The 16083-nt window shown below is 47.1% G+C and overlaps 1 protein-coding gene across 3 annotated transcripts; it reads left to right on the top strand.

The window, feature by feature from the left end:
- Window positions 1-274: 274 nt before the first annotated feature.
- Window positions 275-11753, top strand: LOC123139054 (protein TSS). 3 transcript variants are annotated; one of them, XM_044558869.1, is made up of 24 exons: window positions 278-667; window positions 866-927; window positions 1527-1619; window positions 1708-1780; window positions 1872-2135; window positions 2284-2348; window positions 3890-4021; window positions 4104-4145; window positions 4339-4872; window positions 4960-5120; window positions 5293-5791; window positions 6168-6230; window positions 6316-6417; window positions 6541-6861; window positions 6952-7044; window positions 7116-7217; window positions 7316-7420; window positions 7797-7930; window positions 8055-8238; window positions 8349-8480; window positions 8602-8714; window positions 9028-9109; window positions 9192-11168; window positions 11267-11753. In XM_044558869.1, the coding sequence occupies exons 1-23, from the start codon at window positions 601-603 to the stop codon at window positions 11139-11141; spliced, it is 5373 nt and encodes a 1790-aa protein (XP_044414804.1). In that variant the 5' UTR covers window positions 278-600; the 3' UTR covers window positions 11142-11168; window positions 11267-11753. The 3 variants fall into 3 exon arrangements, with proteins under 3 accessions (XP_044414805.1, XP_044414804.1, XP_044414803.1); XM_044558868.1 differs by having other exon boundaries at window positions 9192-11753; XM_044558870.1 differs by lacking the exons at window positions 9192-11168; window positions 11267-11753 and having other exon boundaries at window positions 275-667; window positions 9036-9109.
- The last annotated feature ends 4330 nt before the right edge of the window (window positions 11754-16083 follow it).

Here is a 16083-nt window from a genome sequence, read left to right as displayed (position 1 = left end):
ATTTCTTGGTACTGCAAAAGTTCTCGCCAGGATACAACACATGAGCTCGTTGCTAATGCCAGCAATCACTTGCACACGCATAAAAACTTCACCATTTGGCCGACAGAAGACTCGTGCCCAGCCTCCCCTGCTAGCTCTCTGTAACCACAACATTTTTGCATCCACTATTCCAAGCAATACATTCAACATTCTATCCACTATTCATATTCACTCGCTCGCTGCCTTTGCTGCGCTCTTGTCCTCTTCCCACTCTGCCCGCGCCTTCATCTTCAGGTTCACAGAGCCAGTGGAAGCTGTTCAGCTCAGCTCAGCTCAGCTCAGCTAGCTAGCTCGTAGCAGCATCTAGGCACGGCTATATATCACCTTATCCTCTCTCTAGCGCACCTCTCTCGCTCGCTCGCTCCCTCGCTATCTCCTCTCCTCCCCTTCACCACCTCGCAGCAGCAGCAGCTCCGCAATGCCCAGAGCACGGTAGCCCCAGCCGTGCCTTGAGATTCTCATTCCGTTGCGAATTCGGGATAGAATTTGCCAGCGAGCGAGCGAGGTTTGTGGAAGCAGCAGCAGCAAGCAAGCTAGCGTTGCGAGGGCCGGCCGGGCGGCATGGCGCCCAAGGCGGGGAAGGCCAAGCCCAAGGCCAAGGGCGACAAGAAGAAAAAGGAGGAGAAAGGTACCACCTGCTTCCAACTCATTTCTCCTGCCTCCCAGGATTTCCATGCAAGTTCAGAAACCTTTGCTGAATGAACTCCGAGTTCATAAGAGATGATGAAATTCTGCCGAATCTCAATCTGTTCCGAATTCGTGTGGTTAGCAGTTTATTACTCGCTCTTGTTTGTGACTTAATGAATGGTGCGAACTGATGATGCAGTTCTGCCGACGGTGCTGGACGTGACCGTGGAGGCGCCGGACTACACCCACCTCACGCTCAAGGTGAGAAGACCGACCGCCCCGCCCCGCCTGGCTAAGCTTATCTTCTTCCTTCCCCACGAGGTTTTACGTGGGGAGAGCTCCATCAGTTACGGCCCACGCGATATACACACCTTTGGCATTTTCTTATCTTCCTCTTGCGCCTGCGGTCGTGCATTCCTGCCGTTTGTCCTTCTTCTGCTATGCACAACGAGCTCGCGTGCTTAGAATTCACGCTCGTATTTACACGTCCACACGATAAAAACCACGAAAGATTTGAATCCGGGGCACAAACTGTGCCAAATTCTCTGTAAAAAGGGACTCCTAAATTTCGAAACAAAATGGTCCATAAAACAACATCCGTGCCATGCATGCCGGGTGAAACACCGTACAATTGGAGCAAGAGGTTAGAGGCCCAAGTGGCTTCCGAAATATTTTGCTTAGTTTTTGACCCAGTTCACTAAAATTAACCGAGCAACTCTCTCCTGCTTAATCGATTGACGAGACAAATTTTTCCCTCGGTTTTAAAAAGACTGACCACGGAGTAATAAGCTAAAGAGAAATGAGTACTGTAACAGCAACTGATGAGCAACCAATGCATATGCACCTTCTTGAACTTTCAGGGCATATCGACGGACAGGATCCTCGACGTGCGGAAGCTCCTGGCCGTCCACGTGGACACCTGCCACATCACCAGCTTCTCCCTCTCCCACGAGGTACACGTCACAGCCCCAAGCGGCTGAAAACTGCTTCAAGGTTCGTGTCAGCTGACATGCTGTACTTGTTACGTGGGCACAAATGCAGGTCCGCGGGCCCCAGCTCAAGGACACGGTGGAAATCGCCTCCCTGAAGCCCTGCCACCTCAGCATCGTCGAAGGTAAGGACGAACCCGCGAATAGCGCGTAAGTCGAGGGCCAAACCGCAAAACCGCGCGCTGACACGCTCCGTGTCTCGCAATGGCGCCGCAGAGAAGTACACGGAGGAGCTCGCCGTCGCGCACGTGCGCCGGCTGCTCGACGTCGTCGCCTGCACCACCGCGTTCGGGGTCAAGAAGCCCGAGCAGAAGCCCGCGCCCGCCACCGATGCGGCCGCCGAGGCCGCCAAGCCAGGCTCGCCCGGCGCCGTGGTCGCCGGCGGCGGCGGCGGCGGCGAGGAGCCCATGTACCCGCCGCCCAAGCTGGGGGAGTTCTACGACTTCTTCTCCTTCTCCCACCTCTCGCCGCCGATCCAGTGTAAGTGCCAGTGCTAGTCATTTTTTTTCTTCTTCTCTCTGTATTTTTCTAGCACATTTGGTACCTACGTAAATGAGTAGGTTCGAGTTGCATTTGGAGAGGAAATTCTGGTAGGGTTTTCCAATAATATGATTGTGATCCATTGCAGACATCAGAAGGTCGACGCGCCCGTTCGTCGATGACAAGAGAGAGGAGGACTTCTTCCAGATCGATGTAAGGTTCCTACTGAATATTGTTACTGATTCGAAGATAATGTAGAACAGTGACAACTAATAGTAGCTACTGTCTACTCCTATGTCAATTGTATTGAATGTACCAGTAGACTTAGCTCGTCATATGAAAATTGTAGCCACAAGTCATATTCTCCCCCCCCCCCCCCCCCCCCCCCGGCCCTCGCGTCGCCCCCCTGGGCGACTCGGGGGCGACTAGGGTTCCGCGGCCGCCGCCACCCCCCTCCACTCCCTTCTTCCCCTCGCCGCTACCGGAGACGGCCGCCGGGAAGCCTGCGCGGGCGCCGGTGAAGGTGGCGGCGAGGATCTCGGCGCTCCATCCCCTCTCGGAGGCCTGCGGTTCCTGGGGCGGCGGCCCCAACCGGAGAGGCGGCGTCATCGGGCGGTGGGCGGCGTTCGCAGGGGTGCTGGCCAGTGTGCCTGGCCGCGCGGGCGGCGGGTGGTTGGTGGAATCCGGCCGCGGCGCGAAGATTCTTCGTCAGATCTGGAGGTTCGAAATCCCTTCCCGGCTACCTCTCTCTCGCCGTCGGCGGTGGCTTGTGATTGGCTCTCTGGCCCTGGCGTTGGTGCGAGTTGGTGGCCAGCTAGGGGACCGGGGGAAACCTTGGCCGGTCCGGCCGGTCCGGCGGCGGCAACGCCCAAGGGCGCTGCTTTCCTCCATGGGGGCGCAGCCGAGGTCCCCTGCTAACACCCCGACCCACCCTGCCCGGGTGAAAACCTTATATCCTCTCGGATTTGGCGGCGGCGGCGCCTTGCGCGCCGTGACCTTGCTGGAGGTGCCGTTAGGGAGGCAGGATGCGGTCGGGAGGCGCTGCAGGTGAGGGACGGAGCTGCCTCCTCTTCATCGTCCGATTCCACGAAGCGTATTTCCACCTAGCTGGGCATGGACCGTGGCGGAGCGGCCGGCTAGGGATATCCCAAATTGAAGTGGCCGCACTATGTCCACCTTCCGATGTGAGGGCGGCATTCTTCGAGCTCTAGGGTGAGCTCCTCGAAACCCCGACGGTGCGGCGCCTACGAGCCATGGCGAGGGGGTAGGGTCCCTCTTCGGTGATTGAGATGGAAGATGTTGTTCCCCTTCTTCTCTAGGTGTTCCTGGAGCATGGCCATCTTTGAAGGTCGGATATGCCCTGCTTTGCTGCTCTGCTTTTCCTCATATGATCCTAGTGTGGAGTGCTCGGCCTTTGCAAGCTGTAATCTTAATTTCCTTTGCATTAGCTGCTTGTGGAGGTTGTAGTTAGCGTTTCAGTCCAGTGTTCCCATTGTATCCTGCTGACCGCTGTAATTTGGTTGTTTGCTGTAACTCCTGGCCGGTTGATGGCTTTGTTAATTCAAAGCCGGGCTCCTCGCGAGCCTTCGTTCTAAAAAAATTCAGTGTTGTCAGTATCACTGTAATGTCTAATGGTGCCAAGGTTTTCAGTGTAGCTGTATAGTATCAGTTGCAGTTATAGTTCGCTACCTTCTATGTTCTTGAAAAAAAAAACCGTTCGCTGACTTCGCTCGAGTTTGGGTGCCGGTACTCAGGTGAGGGTTTGTAACGGGAAGCCAGTGACGATCGTGGCATCCCGAGCTGGATTCTATCCGTCAGGGAAGCGAGCACTCATTAACCACTCCCTTGTTGGGTTGTTGCAGCAGACGAACCGTGGATTTGAGGCAGTAAGTAAAATATTGAGCTTGTTTAGTTTATTTCTTATCAATGGTTGATCATTAATATGGAAAATGTGTTCCAAATCTGCAGGCTTACAAGGCTCTTATGAAGGCTTTTGTTGAGCACAACAAGGTGAGATTCACTAATGCTTGGTTTCTAACCAAAAACAAAATGTAATCAGATGTGCTTCAACCTCGTTACACTTTCAGAATCTGAACCAATATTTTTGGGCAAGTGGGGGCGTATGCTAGTTTGCATCTAAAATAGAATTCACAACTGCAATTTGGAAGTTTGAAGTTTGCTCTTTAATTCTCTTTCTTTCCAGTTTGGAAATCTTCCATACGGGTTCCGGTCAAACACTTGGGTCGTTCCCCCTGTTGTTGCGGATTCGCCATCAGTGTTCCCACCCCTTCCAACAGAAGATGAAACTTGGGGTGGCAATGGGGGTGGCCTGGGAAGAGATGGGAAACATGACCATAGACCGTGGGTGAAAGAATTTGCCATCCTTGCTGCAATGCCTTGTAAAACAGCTGAGGAGAGGCAAGTCCGAGACAGGAAGGCATTCCTACTCCATAGCTTGTTTGTAGATGTTGGTGTCCTTAAAGCTATTGCAGCTATCCAGAATTTGATCCCCGATGACAAGAGTTCACATGAAAAAACAAATGGCACAGCAAGTTCAGTTCCGCACACACAACAAATTGGGGATATGAAAATAACCATAACAAAAGACAAAGCAGATGCAAGTTCTAAGTCAGATGTTAAGTTAGATGGAAGTCAGGCTCCAGGAGTATCTTTTGATGAGCTTGCTAAGAGGAACCTGCTGAAGGGAATCACTGCTGATGAGAGTGCAACAGTACATGTAAGATCTTTTCTTCGATACAGACGATTACAAGATGCTTATATTTATTTTTTCTGTTAACTAAGAAGTATTTCAACTGGTTTACAGGATACTGCTACTCTTGGTGTGGTTGTTGTGAAGCATTGTGGATATACAGCTGTTGTCCAAGTTCCATTGGATGCTCAACTGACAACCGTTGTTCCAGCGCAGCAGGACATTCACATTGAAGACCAGCCGGAGGGAGGTAGCAATGCTCTCAACGTCAACAGGTTAGTACTGGGAACATTTACATGATGTACGGTTATTTTCTTGTCATGAGTTCACCCAAAACCATTCAAGTCATTTACTTCAGCTCCCGTGCACTTGGTCCTTTTCTATTTTATTTTTCTGCCACTGTATTGGTTAGATAAAACCAGCAATGACCGCTTTTCCCTTTGTCAGCTTAAGGATGCTGCTTCAGAAGTCATGTGTTCAGTCACCTGGAGCAGTTCAGCGGTTGCAGAGTTCTGATCCTGAAGAAAACGAGACTACCACAAATTTTGTCCGGAAAATAATTACAGATAGCATGCAGAATCTTGAAGCTGAGGCTCCAAGAGAAACAAGACCAATCAGATGGGAGCTTGGTGCTTGCTGGGTACAGCATCTACAGAATCAAACTTCTGAGAAGGCCGATGGTAAGAAAAGCGACGAGACTAAGGATGTTCCTACAGTAAAAGGCCTGGGAAAACAATTTGGTCAGCTTAAGGAGATCAAGAAGAAGTCAGATGACAAGAGTGGAAAGAGTGCATCCACAAAAGATAGTACTTCGCTAAATACAAACGATGCACATTCAGACAACACTGCCAGCACAAAGGAGGATAAAGAGGCTATTCTGCAGAAAGCGCTAACAGAAGCTGCTTTCCAAAGACTAAAAGAATCTGAGACTGGACTTCATGCTAAGGTTTTTCCCTCATCATGTTGGCATTGGAGTTTCCTTAAATGTTTTCAGGCGAAATGAACTAATTTTGTACTAGATCCCACTTCTCCAAACAACAGCACACCAAGTAGATGTCCAAACGAAAATTTACATTAGTCCATGGGTGGCCTTGCCGTGACTCAACTATCATTGTAGTTAGTTTGTTCATAAATTATGTTTCTATAAGGACGCCTAGCCCCTCATCAGTTAGTGAAGAATTTGCCCATTTGTTGATTGTTGTGTTGCTACAGGAAACAGACTGATATGGTACTCTGTCGGTGGCGTTTATGTCTCTCAACATGCTCTTCCCATTCTTTAACGTTACAGTATGCTTTACGATCAGATGTTTTTTTCTGTGCAGTCCCCCGATGAATTGATTGAGATGGCATACAAATATTATGATGATACTGCCCTGCCAAAATTGGTAATATACTGTACTCATGTAGCAGCTACAATAACGTATTCCGGGTGGCACATTATTTTGACTGTCATCCTTATCCTGTTATCAGGTAGCAGACTTTGGCTCACTTGAGCTTTCCCCTGTTGATGGAAGGACATTGACAGATTTCATGCACACCAGAGGCCTCCAGATGCGCTCACTGGGACAAGTGGTACACACTATGTAGTTCGGTCAAGTTCAAGAACATATCTTCTTTTATCTGAATAAATAAAAGAACATAAAACATCTGATAAAAATCACAACTGAAGTACTCTTTTATTTTGCTGTGTTTCAGGTTGAGCTTTCTGATAAGCTCCCGCATATACAGTCACTGTGTATACACGAGATGGTAGTTCGAGCATTTAAGCACATAGTTCGTGCAGTTATTGCAGCTGTCGATGATATAAATGACATGGCTCAATCAGTTGCATCGTGTTTAAATATATTGCTGGGACCATTTCCAGAAGAAAATAACGATGGCAAGTGCGGAGAGGATCATAATCTCAGGCAGAAGTGGTTGGAGGTCTTTCTAATGAAGAGATTTGGCTTGGCATGGAAAGACGACTATAGCCTTGATCTAAGAAAGTATGCCATTCTTCGTGGCCTCTGCCATAAGGTAATAGTTTAGATGTCAGGGTAACTTGTTATTTTTAGGTTCAACTATTCTGATTATTCCTGTTCACTACTGGAACCATGATTCCAATAGGTAGGACTTGAGCTAGTTACCAAAGACTACGACATGGATACACCACATGCATTCAGAAAGTCTGATATCATCAGTATTGTTCCCATCTACAAGGTAAATTTTAAACTTATGAAAAATGCAAATACCTGAGAAATGCATAAATAATTAATGGTTATTATCTGCAGCATGTTGCATGCTCGTCAGCAGATGGTCGCACCCTGTTGGAGTCATCCAAGACCTTCCTGGACAAAGGAAAACTTGAGGATGCTGTTAACTACGGCACAAAGGTATCCTGATCATACTATTACATCCATATGTTATGATTTCTTAAACATTACTCTAACTACTTCATACAATCTGGACATGACTGTATATGATGGCGCAGGCTCTTGCAAAACTGGTTGCTGTTTGTGGTCCGTATCATAGAATGACTGCAGGAGCATACAGCCTCTTGGCAGTAGTGCTTTATCATACTGGGGACTTCAACCAGGTACCAAAATTTTGGGACCTTGCTGCTAGTTCTCTTTCACAGTATTCAGTAACACTGCCTAGTCTAATTTACATGAGCATTAGCTTATGTACAAACATTGTTAGTTCAAGGAATTGCACTAGGATTCTAAAAAAAAATTGGGTATTATAATTGGAACAAATGCAGAATCATTTTGGCAACACTGAAATGTGATGATCATGTGGAATCCATAGATCGTAAGCTTCTTTAGTGTAACAAATGCAATAATATTGCTCATCTGAGTGACCTGGAGCTGTCATGCACTTATCACACGTTTAGCTTTTTAATGCATATAACTATCTGTTAGTATCCCCTATTGTGGAGCTGGCTTTATAAATCTTGTTGCTCCTTGGACCAGGCAACTATCTATCAACAGAAGGCTTTAGATATTAACGAGAGGGAACTTGGACTTGATCACCCAGATACTATGAAAAGCTATGGAGATCTTGCCGTTTTCTACTATCGCCTGCAACATACAGAATTGGCACTAAAGTAAGTGCACGCTGTAATTTATTGAAATTGCATGCTTAGTAGTTTGTTTTTGGCTCAGTTACCTATAATTTGTGTATTCTTCTTCCTGTGTTAACTACCTTATGTTCTGATTTGTATATTTCAGGTATGTGAATCGTGCCCTCTATCTTTTGCACCTGACATGTGGCCCGTCTCACCCTAATACTGCTGCAACTTACATCAATGTTGCTATGATGGAAGAAGGGTTGGGTAACGTCCATGTAGCACTCCGTTACCTGCATGAGGCGCTAAAATGTAACCAACGGCTGCTTGGTGTTGATCACATACAGGTATGCAACTCAACCTCCCCTTGTGTTTCAGTGTGACTGTATGTTGCGCTCTGGCACATACACTAGTGCCCACTTACAAGGCTACACTGAAAGCTCATCTTTATTGACAGACGGCTGCTAGTTATCATGCTATTGCTATTGCTTTGTCTTTAATGGAAGCATACTCGTTGAGTGTCCAACATGAAAAGACCACTCTACGAATACTTCAATCAAAGCTCGGATCAGAAGATCTTCGGACACAGGTAATCAGAAATAAAAATGCTTCTGATGGTGAATTCTTCCACTTAGTCTTCAGTTTTTGTTTCCCAATGATCTGCCTTTCTCATAGCAACAAGGAAATCTGATGACCCATATTTTCCACAGGATGCTGCTGCCTGGCTGGAATACTTCGAGTCCAAGGCACTAGAGCAGCAGGAAGCAGCACGCAATGGTACTCCAAAGCCTGATGCTTCAATAGCAAGCAGAGGCCATCTGAGGTAGACGACATAATAGCTTGTGATAGCTAAATATTTTCATTGAAGAGATGGGAAAGATTTTTTTTTTTTTTGGAGTCGGTTTGCTAGTGAACATCAATATTGTGAGTGTGAACATGGATTCTCAATAAAGTTTAATAGAAGTGATGACCTGATCCAAAATGGAAACTTTTACCTTTATAGCTGTTCGGTTGGAGACAGTGCAAAAGGAAGAGAGTCTACTGAAAAATCTAAATGCGTGGCTGTATTTACTGAATAATCAATTTTGAATACTGTCTGCTTCTTCAGTATGGATCTTATATTGTCCTTTTGTCAGTGTATCAGATCTTCTAGATTACATCAATCCAGATGATGAGCTCAAGGCTAAGGAAATGCAAAAGAAACAAGCCCGTGCTAAGGTAAGTTCATCATCAGGACCTTTCTATATGCTGTCTTATCTCTCTTGTGGTTATCCTCATGCATTTACATTATGTATCGTAGATAAAAGGTCGTACTGGGCAAAACCCATCTGAATTAGCCGATGATGAAGATCAAAGGAGCCCTCCACCTAACAGTGATCGTTCCTCAACCGAGAAGGAAAACTCTGATGTCAAAGAGAAATTAACTGAGAAGAAAAACTCTCAAGCCAAAGAGAATGGAACCGTTGTTGAGCATGTGAAAGTGAAACTGGAAGAGGCAAAACCAAGTAACACTGTGGTCCACATGCCTCAAGATGATTATACTGAAGAGAACATATCTGAGGAGGGGTGGCAAGAGGCTGTTCCAAAGGGACGTACCACGGGGAATCGCAAAACTGGTGCAAGTGTGAGGAGGCCAAACCTGTCAAAGATCAGTACAAATGCCATCAATAATAGTGAGAATGGAAGATACAAAGGCAGAGTTCCATCCAACTCTTCCCCTCGAGTTTCACCTAATGAGACTGCAGCTTCTGCTGCTTCCAGCCCTCTTGCAAAGAAATTGGCGAAGAGTTCGAGCTTCAATTCCAAAGCAGGTAATCCCGCTATCACATCAAACAGTGGGGAGAATTCACCCAAACCTAAATCCATGGCAGCAAGCTTAGTCACCACCCCTGCAGCTGCCAAGGGGATGCCATCTGCAGCACCAATTGTCAGTCAAACAGTAAGGAAGTCACTGTCATACAAGGAAGTGGCAATAGCTGCACCAGGAACTCTTGCCAAAGTATTGAATGATGTGCATACAGAGCAAAAGGATACAACTGATCCAGCTGTAAATCTTGAAAGTGCCAAGGCTCCCAAAGAAAGCAATGTTCGCCCTTCTGAAGAGAAAAATGGGGCAATACAAGTGTCACCAAAGGATAATAATTTGCAAGTATCAAAAGCAACAGATGAGCACAAATCTCCCAGTTCTGATACTGAACAAGCCAATGGTTCAGAAGGATCAAATCAAGCTGAGAAGACCTCAGATTCAGCAGAGACATCTACAGAGAAGAACCAATCATCAGCAGCCCTAGCGGACGTCCCAAATGAAGAAGAAGCAACTTTGACTGAGGCAAATGATTCTTCCTCCAATGATGATGAAAGAGGTCCAGGAGAGGATAATCAAGAACAGCTGTCTAGTGGGGCCGAAAATGAGAAATCTTCACCATCTGGAAGTGAAAAGAATGATTCACCAGTAGAAGGTGCGAAAGAGACAGCCAGTAAACTTAATGCTGCCGCTGCTCCATTCAGTCCAGCCACCGTACCAGCTTTTGGTTCAATGGCCGTACCAGGTTTCAGAGAACACGGAGGACTATTGCCATCGCCAGCCAATGTGCCCCCAATGCTGGCCATTCCTCTCCGTAAGCACCCTCACCAGTCTGCAACCGCAAGGGTCCCTTATGGTCCACGTCTAGCCGGAGGGTTCAACAGATCAGGGCACCGGGTGCCTCGTAACAAGCCTGTGTTGCCGAGTGGTGAAGTTCTTCCAGAGGCAGCCACATCCCCTAAAGTGATGAATCCTCATGCAGCGGAGTTTGTGCCGGGTCAATCTCGGAGTCCTGATGGCCATCCATCATCTCCTAATGAACCTCTGGCATCGCCAGCTGGTATTCAAGCATCACAGGATGGTCTTCCATCATCTCCAAATAGTACTGTCGAGTCACCCAAGACTGCTTCCCCACAAGTGTCTGAAACTAGTGAGACTAGTCCTGAAGGAAATGATACATCTAGTGGAATTCATGTTGAAGCTGAGGCTGAGAGCAAGAACACGGAGGAGAAGAACAACCATGTGGAATGTGAGGACAGTGAAGTGAAGCCTGATGAAACTATAGTTTCTGGAGGTGCTGAAGTTGATGCAACGGCCCCGATAGATGCTCAAGATGATGCTTCAGCCCCAAAAGATGCTCAAGATGATTCAAGCATGACTGAAAAGCCGAAGTCCTGGGCTGATTACAGTGATGGAGAAGTCGAGGCCGTTCAGGTTGCGAGCTGAGAAAAGGTGGTCTTCTCAGCCTCTCAGGTAGTTACAGGAAGTTTTATTCATACACAGATGAGCCCTCCTTACGGGCAATAAAAGCATGCTAATGCAAACTGACACGCTGCTGTTTTTGCTGAAAGGAGGAGATGCTGGTTTTCTCGTTAGAGAAGTAGTTGCTTTCTGATTTATTTGATGGTTTCTAGTACCTATTTGTTTCTGCCGCCCTGCACGGCTGCACCGGTGCCATGGTATTGCAAGGGTTCGCATTGCCATGGAACTTTAAAGGTCTTCCGAATGTCCCAACTGTCATCATGGTGACCTTGTTTCAGCTTGCTTTGTCATTGCAAAGGAGCTTGGGAAGATCAGAGAGGTGGTAAACACGCCATCGTTCCCCCCATTTTGCTCGGCGTTTTTATTTCCTTTGTCGATGAACTGGACACACTGCCGACTTGACATCTTTGTATGTAGTTATTTCTTTTGAATTTTGATAAATTAGACTGTTGTAAAGAAAATCGATACTTCCCTGAGCAGGAAGTTTGTATCAAGTGTCCCTGTAATCAGGTTGTTGCTTTTTGGACAATTTTGCTTGTACAAGAATCCATGAGACGCCGATCCATTTTGTGATTATTACTCGATTTGATCGATTCGAAGAATAAACATGCCAATGACACTCTGCTTCAGCAACGAAGGGAAAAGGATATCAGCATTGTGTCAATGAAAAAGGCCAATTATCTTTTGTACAACAACTGAGAGAAAATGATGTCATCATTGAGTCTATCAAGAAGACCAATGGGTCTCTGCTGCAGCGACTTGCTGGAAAAGATAGTGCCATTGGGTCTATCAAAAATATCAATGCTGAGAAGAATAATGTCATCAAAAAGCTTACAGCAAAGGGTGGGATAATTCACTAAATATTGAATCTTCAATGACAATGAAGCTTTAGCATATAGTTGATTGTCCCCTTGATCAACAAAGGCAGATACTGAGCGGAACATGACTCTTCTTAATGTGCAGAACATTTGCAAGTACTCCCTCTGTCCCAAAATTCTTGTCTTACATTTGTCTAGATCCGGCTGTACCTAATACTAAAACATGACTTGATACATCCGTATTTGGACAAATCTAAGACAAGAATTTTGGGACGGAGGGAGTATCTTGACCAGAACACAGTTCTTGCTACTGAATATCTGCAGTTCACTGGCACATATCCATATGATCCAGAACCAAGTTTCCCTGATGATGAAGAGTTGCCATCCACGAGCTATGGAAGCCCTGAACATGTACTGTACCTTATATGAGGAGCTCCCCGAAATCTTTCTGAAAGTGAGGGCAATTGCTCTGGATGATGAGGAGATCTTTTTGACAGCGAGGGCAATTGCTCTTGATGATGAGGAGATCTTTCTGACAGTGAGGACAAGTGCTCTGCGGAGGTCCCACCGTGATCACTGATTCTACATTACCACCCCATCATCATGACTATCTGCATGATCGTTTGGTACTTCCAGTTCACCATCTTAGTATATGTAACCTCCGTGCATTTGCCTTCTGATGAGATGCAATCGATGCCCTACTATGCAGCACCTCCTACTACTAGACTTAATTATGTAAATACACTCCATCTGAAAATATTTGTCGAAGAAATGGATGTATCTAGACGTATTTTAGTTATAGATACATCCATTTTTATCCATTTCCGTAACAAGTAATTACCGGACGAAGGGAGTATATATGGTGTGTACTGATACTGTACTATGCAATCCCTCGTCCTAGCAAACTTATATGGTGTGGGTTTTCTATCTTGATCAGAGATAATTATCTTAGGTAAACAGTGTGGTTCACAACACTGCTATTATGTGTGTGTGTGTGTGAATGCATTTTGTGTACAAACTTTATTTTTTGTTGAGTGGTCATCAACATGATTTATAATTATATGTTCACCAAAATTCCCAACATCAAATGTGCTCCCAACTCTATCATATTTGTTGGCCGACCGTTAGTCGGACAATGCGCGGCTTGCCGCGTCCCCTATCTAGTTGGCTTGAAGTTATAGAAGACAAGTGCAAAACATCAACTCTTCATCTATGTGTGTCTTCATGTTGGGTTTTTCCAATCAACGTTGTGCTTTATCGGCGGCTGTTGCTATTCTGGTGCGCTGGTTCTATGGGGTCTTAGCATGACGACTTCCCGACTGCCTACTGTAATAAATCTTGCCGGCTCCGGCGAGGGAGGGTGATGACGGTGGCGCGTCTTCGGCTCGCTTCAATGTTTATAGTCGTCGCTAGATGGTTATGTTCATTGTACTGCTATGATTGAAGATGAATAGGTAGGAAGGTTTCCCGCAAAAAAGAAAAGAAAAGCGCACAACATCAACGAGCTAGCCAATTACAGGTGGACCAAAAAGCCCCTACCAAAGCCCGATGTACAAGGCTAACATTCTCATTTTCTTTTAAATGGAGGCAAACGATTTTGCCTCATCCATTAATTGAGCGGAGAATAGAGTTTGTTACATAAGAACACTTACACGGTACGGGAATTAATCTAGAAAATAATTGACCCTATTTTTTTGCACCGGTGGTGACCCGAAGGTGGTTTGCCTCACAAATGATAGTGTTGAACAAAGTTGGTGGTGGAGCACTCTTGTGACGGAGCACCCGGGCGTTCCTTACATTCCAAATAGTCCAAGAGACTAGCATAGATAGCGATGCCATGGCTTTTCTATTGGGAGAGCTAACATTCCCATGGAGAATTTAAGAGATAGAAACCATACAGCAGGTGACTCGCGGATTCAGTACTTTATAATATTATGAAACAAATAAATTAGGTAGAGGTAGAGATTTATAAAATTCCTAGTTATTAATACAATAATTTATATTAATTAATAATAAAACAATAGTTGCTAATAATACTAAATAATAATAATATTGTGTCAAATAGTATATCAATACAGCTAGTCATGTTTGCCAAACCAATTCACACATACACATTAGTTAATAACAATAGTGTTTATATGTCTCGTCGATCACCCGTGAGCATGAGTAGCGGCTGGGCCAGTGGTGAAGATGTGACGGGGGCGCTTACAAAGAATATGAGCACCCCTGACGCCTGGAGGCAGTTTGCGGCAATGCACAATAGTGTGCTCTACAAGATTTTCCACAGTGATGGTGCACACCGCAGCCGCAAACATGACGTTTAGCATCACTTGCAACGATCCACCATGCATGAAAATGTTGCAATTCCGATCCCCGCTAGTCCACCCGCCAATCCATCTCTGCTCCAGCTCTCCTTCAATGTTATTCATGAAAAGAGAGGGGGCCAATGCCCCCCCCCCCCGCCCACTAGACACACCCACCTATTCCTTAGCGGCTAATCTGAGGAACCCAGTCACTCCTAATCAAGATGCTAATTGGTGTTTGGGAGAGATATGATAGCGATCATTAAGTGATTAAGCCGATGTGGCCCCTCGTCTATTTAGGCTTTGTTTGGTGACCAGCAGGAGAAAGCCCGGGATATTAAATCCCGATAGGGGAATTTCCCGAGCACACAGGATCGCCTTCCTTCCACGTGGGAGATCTACTCTTTGGAATGGTTATTTGATGGTAGAGGAGAGGGGAACAGAAGAGCATCGGAAGGCAACACTTGGGGGATGTTGTGTGATGTGATGGTATTGGGCTACTCCCCGACGCAGGCCCTCGACATTGCCAACCGCCTTAACTGCCGCCTTGGCTCCTTCCCCACAACCTACTTGGGCACGCCCATCAGTGACTCTCGGCTTACAGTCGCTGACTTGCGTCCGACCGTAGCCAAGTTGCAGACTCGCATTGAGCCATGGCAGGGTAGGTGGCTGTCCAAGGCGGCCCAGACGATTCTCATCAACTCATCCCTCTCCAGCCTCCTCTTGTTCCTCATGAGCTTCTACAGCCTTCACGAGACTCTTCACCATGAGATCGCCAAAATCCAATCTCGACTCTATTGGGATGGCGATAATAATAAGCAAAAGTACCATATGATTAGTTGGCCTGACATCTGCAAGCCCCGTGATCAAGGAGGCCTCGGTATCATGTGCTCTAAGCGCATGAATATTACCCTCATTTCCCACTGGCTTTGGCGCATTTCGCAAGGGCACTGCGGCCTCTGGTTAGACATCATCCGGAACAAGTACCTGCGTGGGCAACCCCTGGCCTTCTGTCAAAGGTCCGGCGGTTCCTAGTTTTGGCAGTCGGTCATCCAACTGCTCCCCGTCCTCTGCATTGGAACGTTCATCTCGGTTGGATCGGGGGCGGCGACTTTGTTCTGGCTTGACCAATGGGCGGGTGCCACCCCCTTCGCGGCACGCTTCCCCGACCTCTTCTCCATCGCTGTCGCCCCCATGATCTCTGTAGAGAGGGCCCTTGTTGACTTAGGGCGCCTCGCTTTCCGGAGGCCATTTGGGCCTCCGGAGGCCGCCGCTTGGCAGGAGCTGCTTGACTACGTCGCTCTCCACGAGCCGGTTGTGGATGCTGGCCCGGATGAGGTTCGGTGGTGCCTTGAGCCTTCGGGCCAATTCTCCACCAAGTCCCACTATCTGGCCATCGCCCCCTCCTCCGCCCCGCTCCCCTTTCGGCGGTGTGGTCCATCCGCTTGCCACTAAAAATCCGGGTATTCATGTGGCAATGGATCCGCGGACGGATCCCGTCTAGGGTGGAGGTTCGCAAGCGTAACAACCCTGGGTCTGGCCTCTGCCCGCTGTGTGGTACCCCCGAAGATTCCAATCACATCTTCTTCTCATGTGTGTCCGCTCAATTCGTTTGGAGCTGCTTTAGAGAGGTGGGGGTGGTGATTGGTGCCACACCAACTTCCCCGACCTCTTCGCCGAACTCCAGAACTCCCCCCCTGCCCTCTCGCCACATTAGGTGGCTTGAGATTGGGGCACTCGCGTGGACCCTCTGGACGATCCGCAATAAGCTTGTGATTCAGCGCG

Source organism: Triticum aestivum, chromosome 6B (assembly GCF_018294505.1).
Source record: "Triticum aestivum cultivar Chinese Spring chromosome 6B, IWGSC CS RefSeq v2.1, whole genome shotgun sequence".
NCBI lineage: Eukaryota > Viridiplantae > Streptophyta > Magnoliopsida > Poales > Poaceae > Triticum > Triticum aestivum.
This window is presented reverse-complemented; position numbering and strand designations above follow the sequence as displayed.

Excerpts from the sequence above, each read along its gene's own strand:
- LOC123139054 (XM_044558869.1), top strand. The coding sequence starts at position 601 with ATGGCGCCCAAGGCGGGGAAGGCCAAGCCCAAGGCCAAGGGCGACAAG. Across the intron at positions 7,045-7,115 it reads GTATTGTTCCCATCTACAAG|CATGTTGCATGCTCGTCAGC; the intron begins GTAAATTTTAAA and ends TATTATCTGCAG. Across the intron at positions 8,481-8,601 it reads CAGAAGATCTTCGGACACAG|GATGCTGCTGCCTGGCTGGA; the intron begins GTAATCAGAAAT and ends TATTTTCCACAG.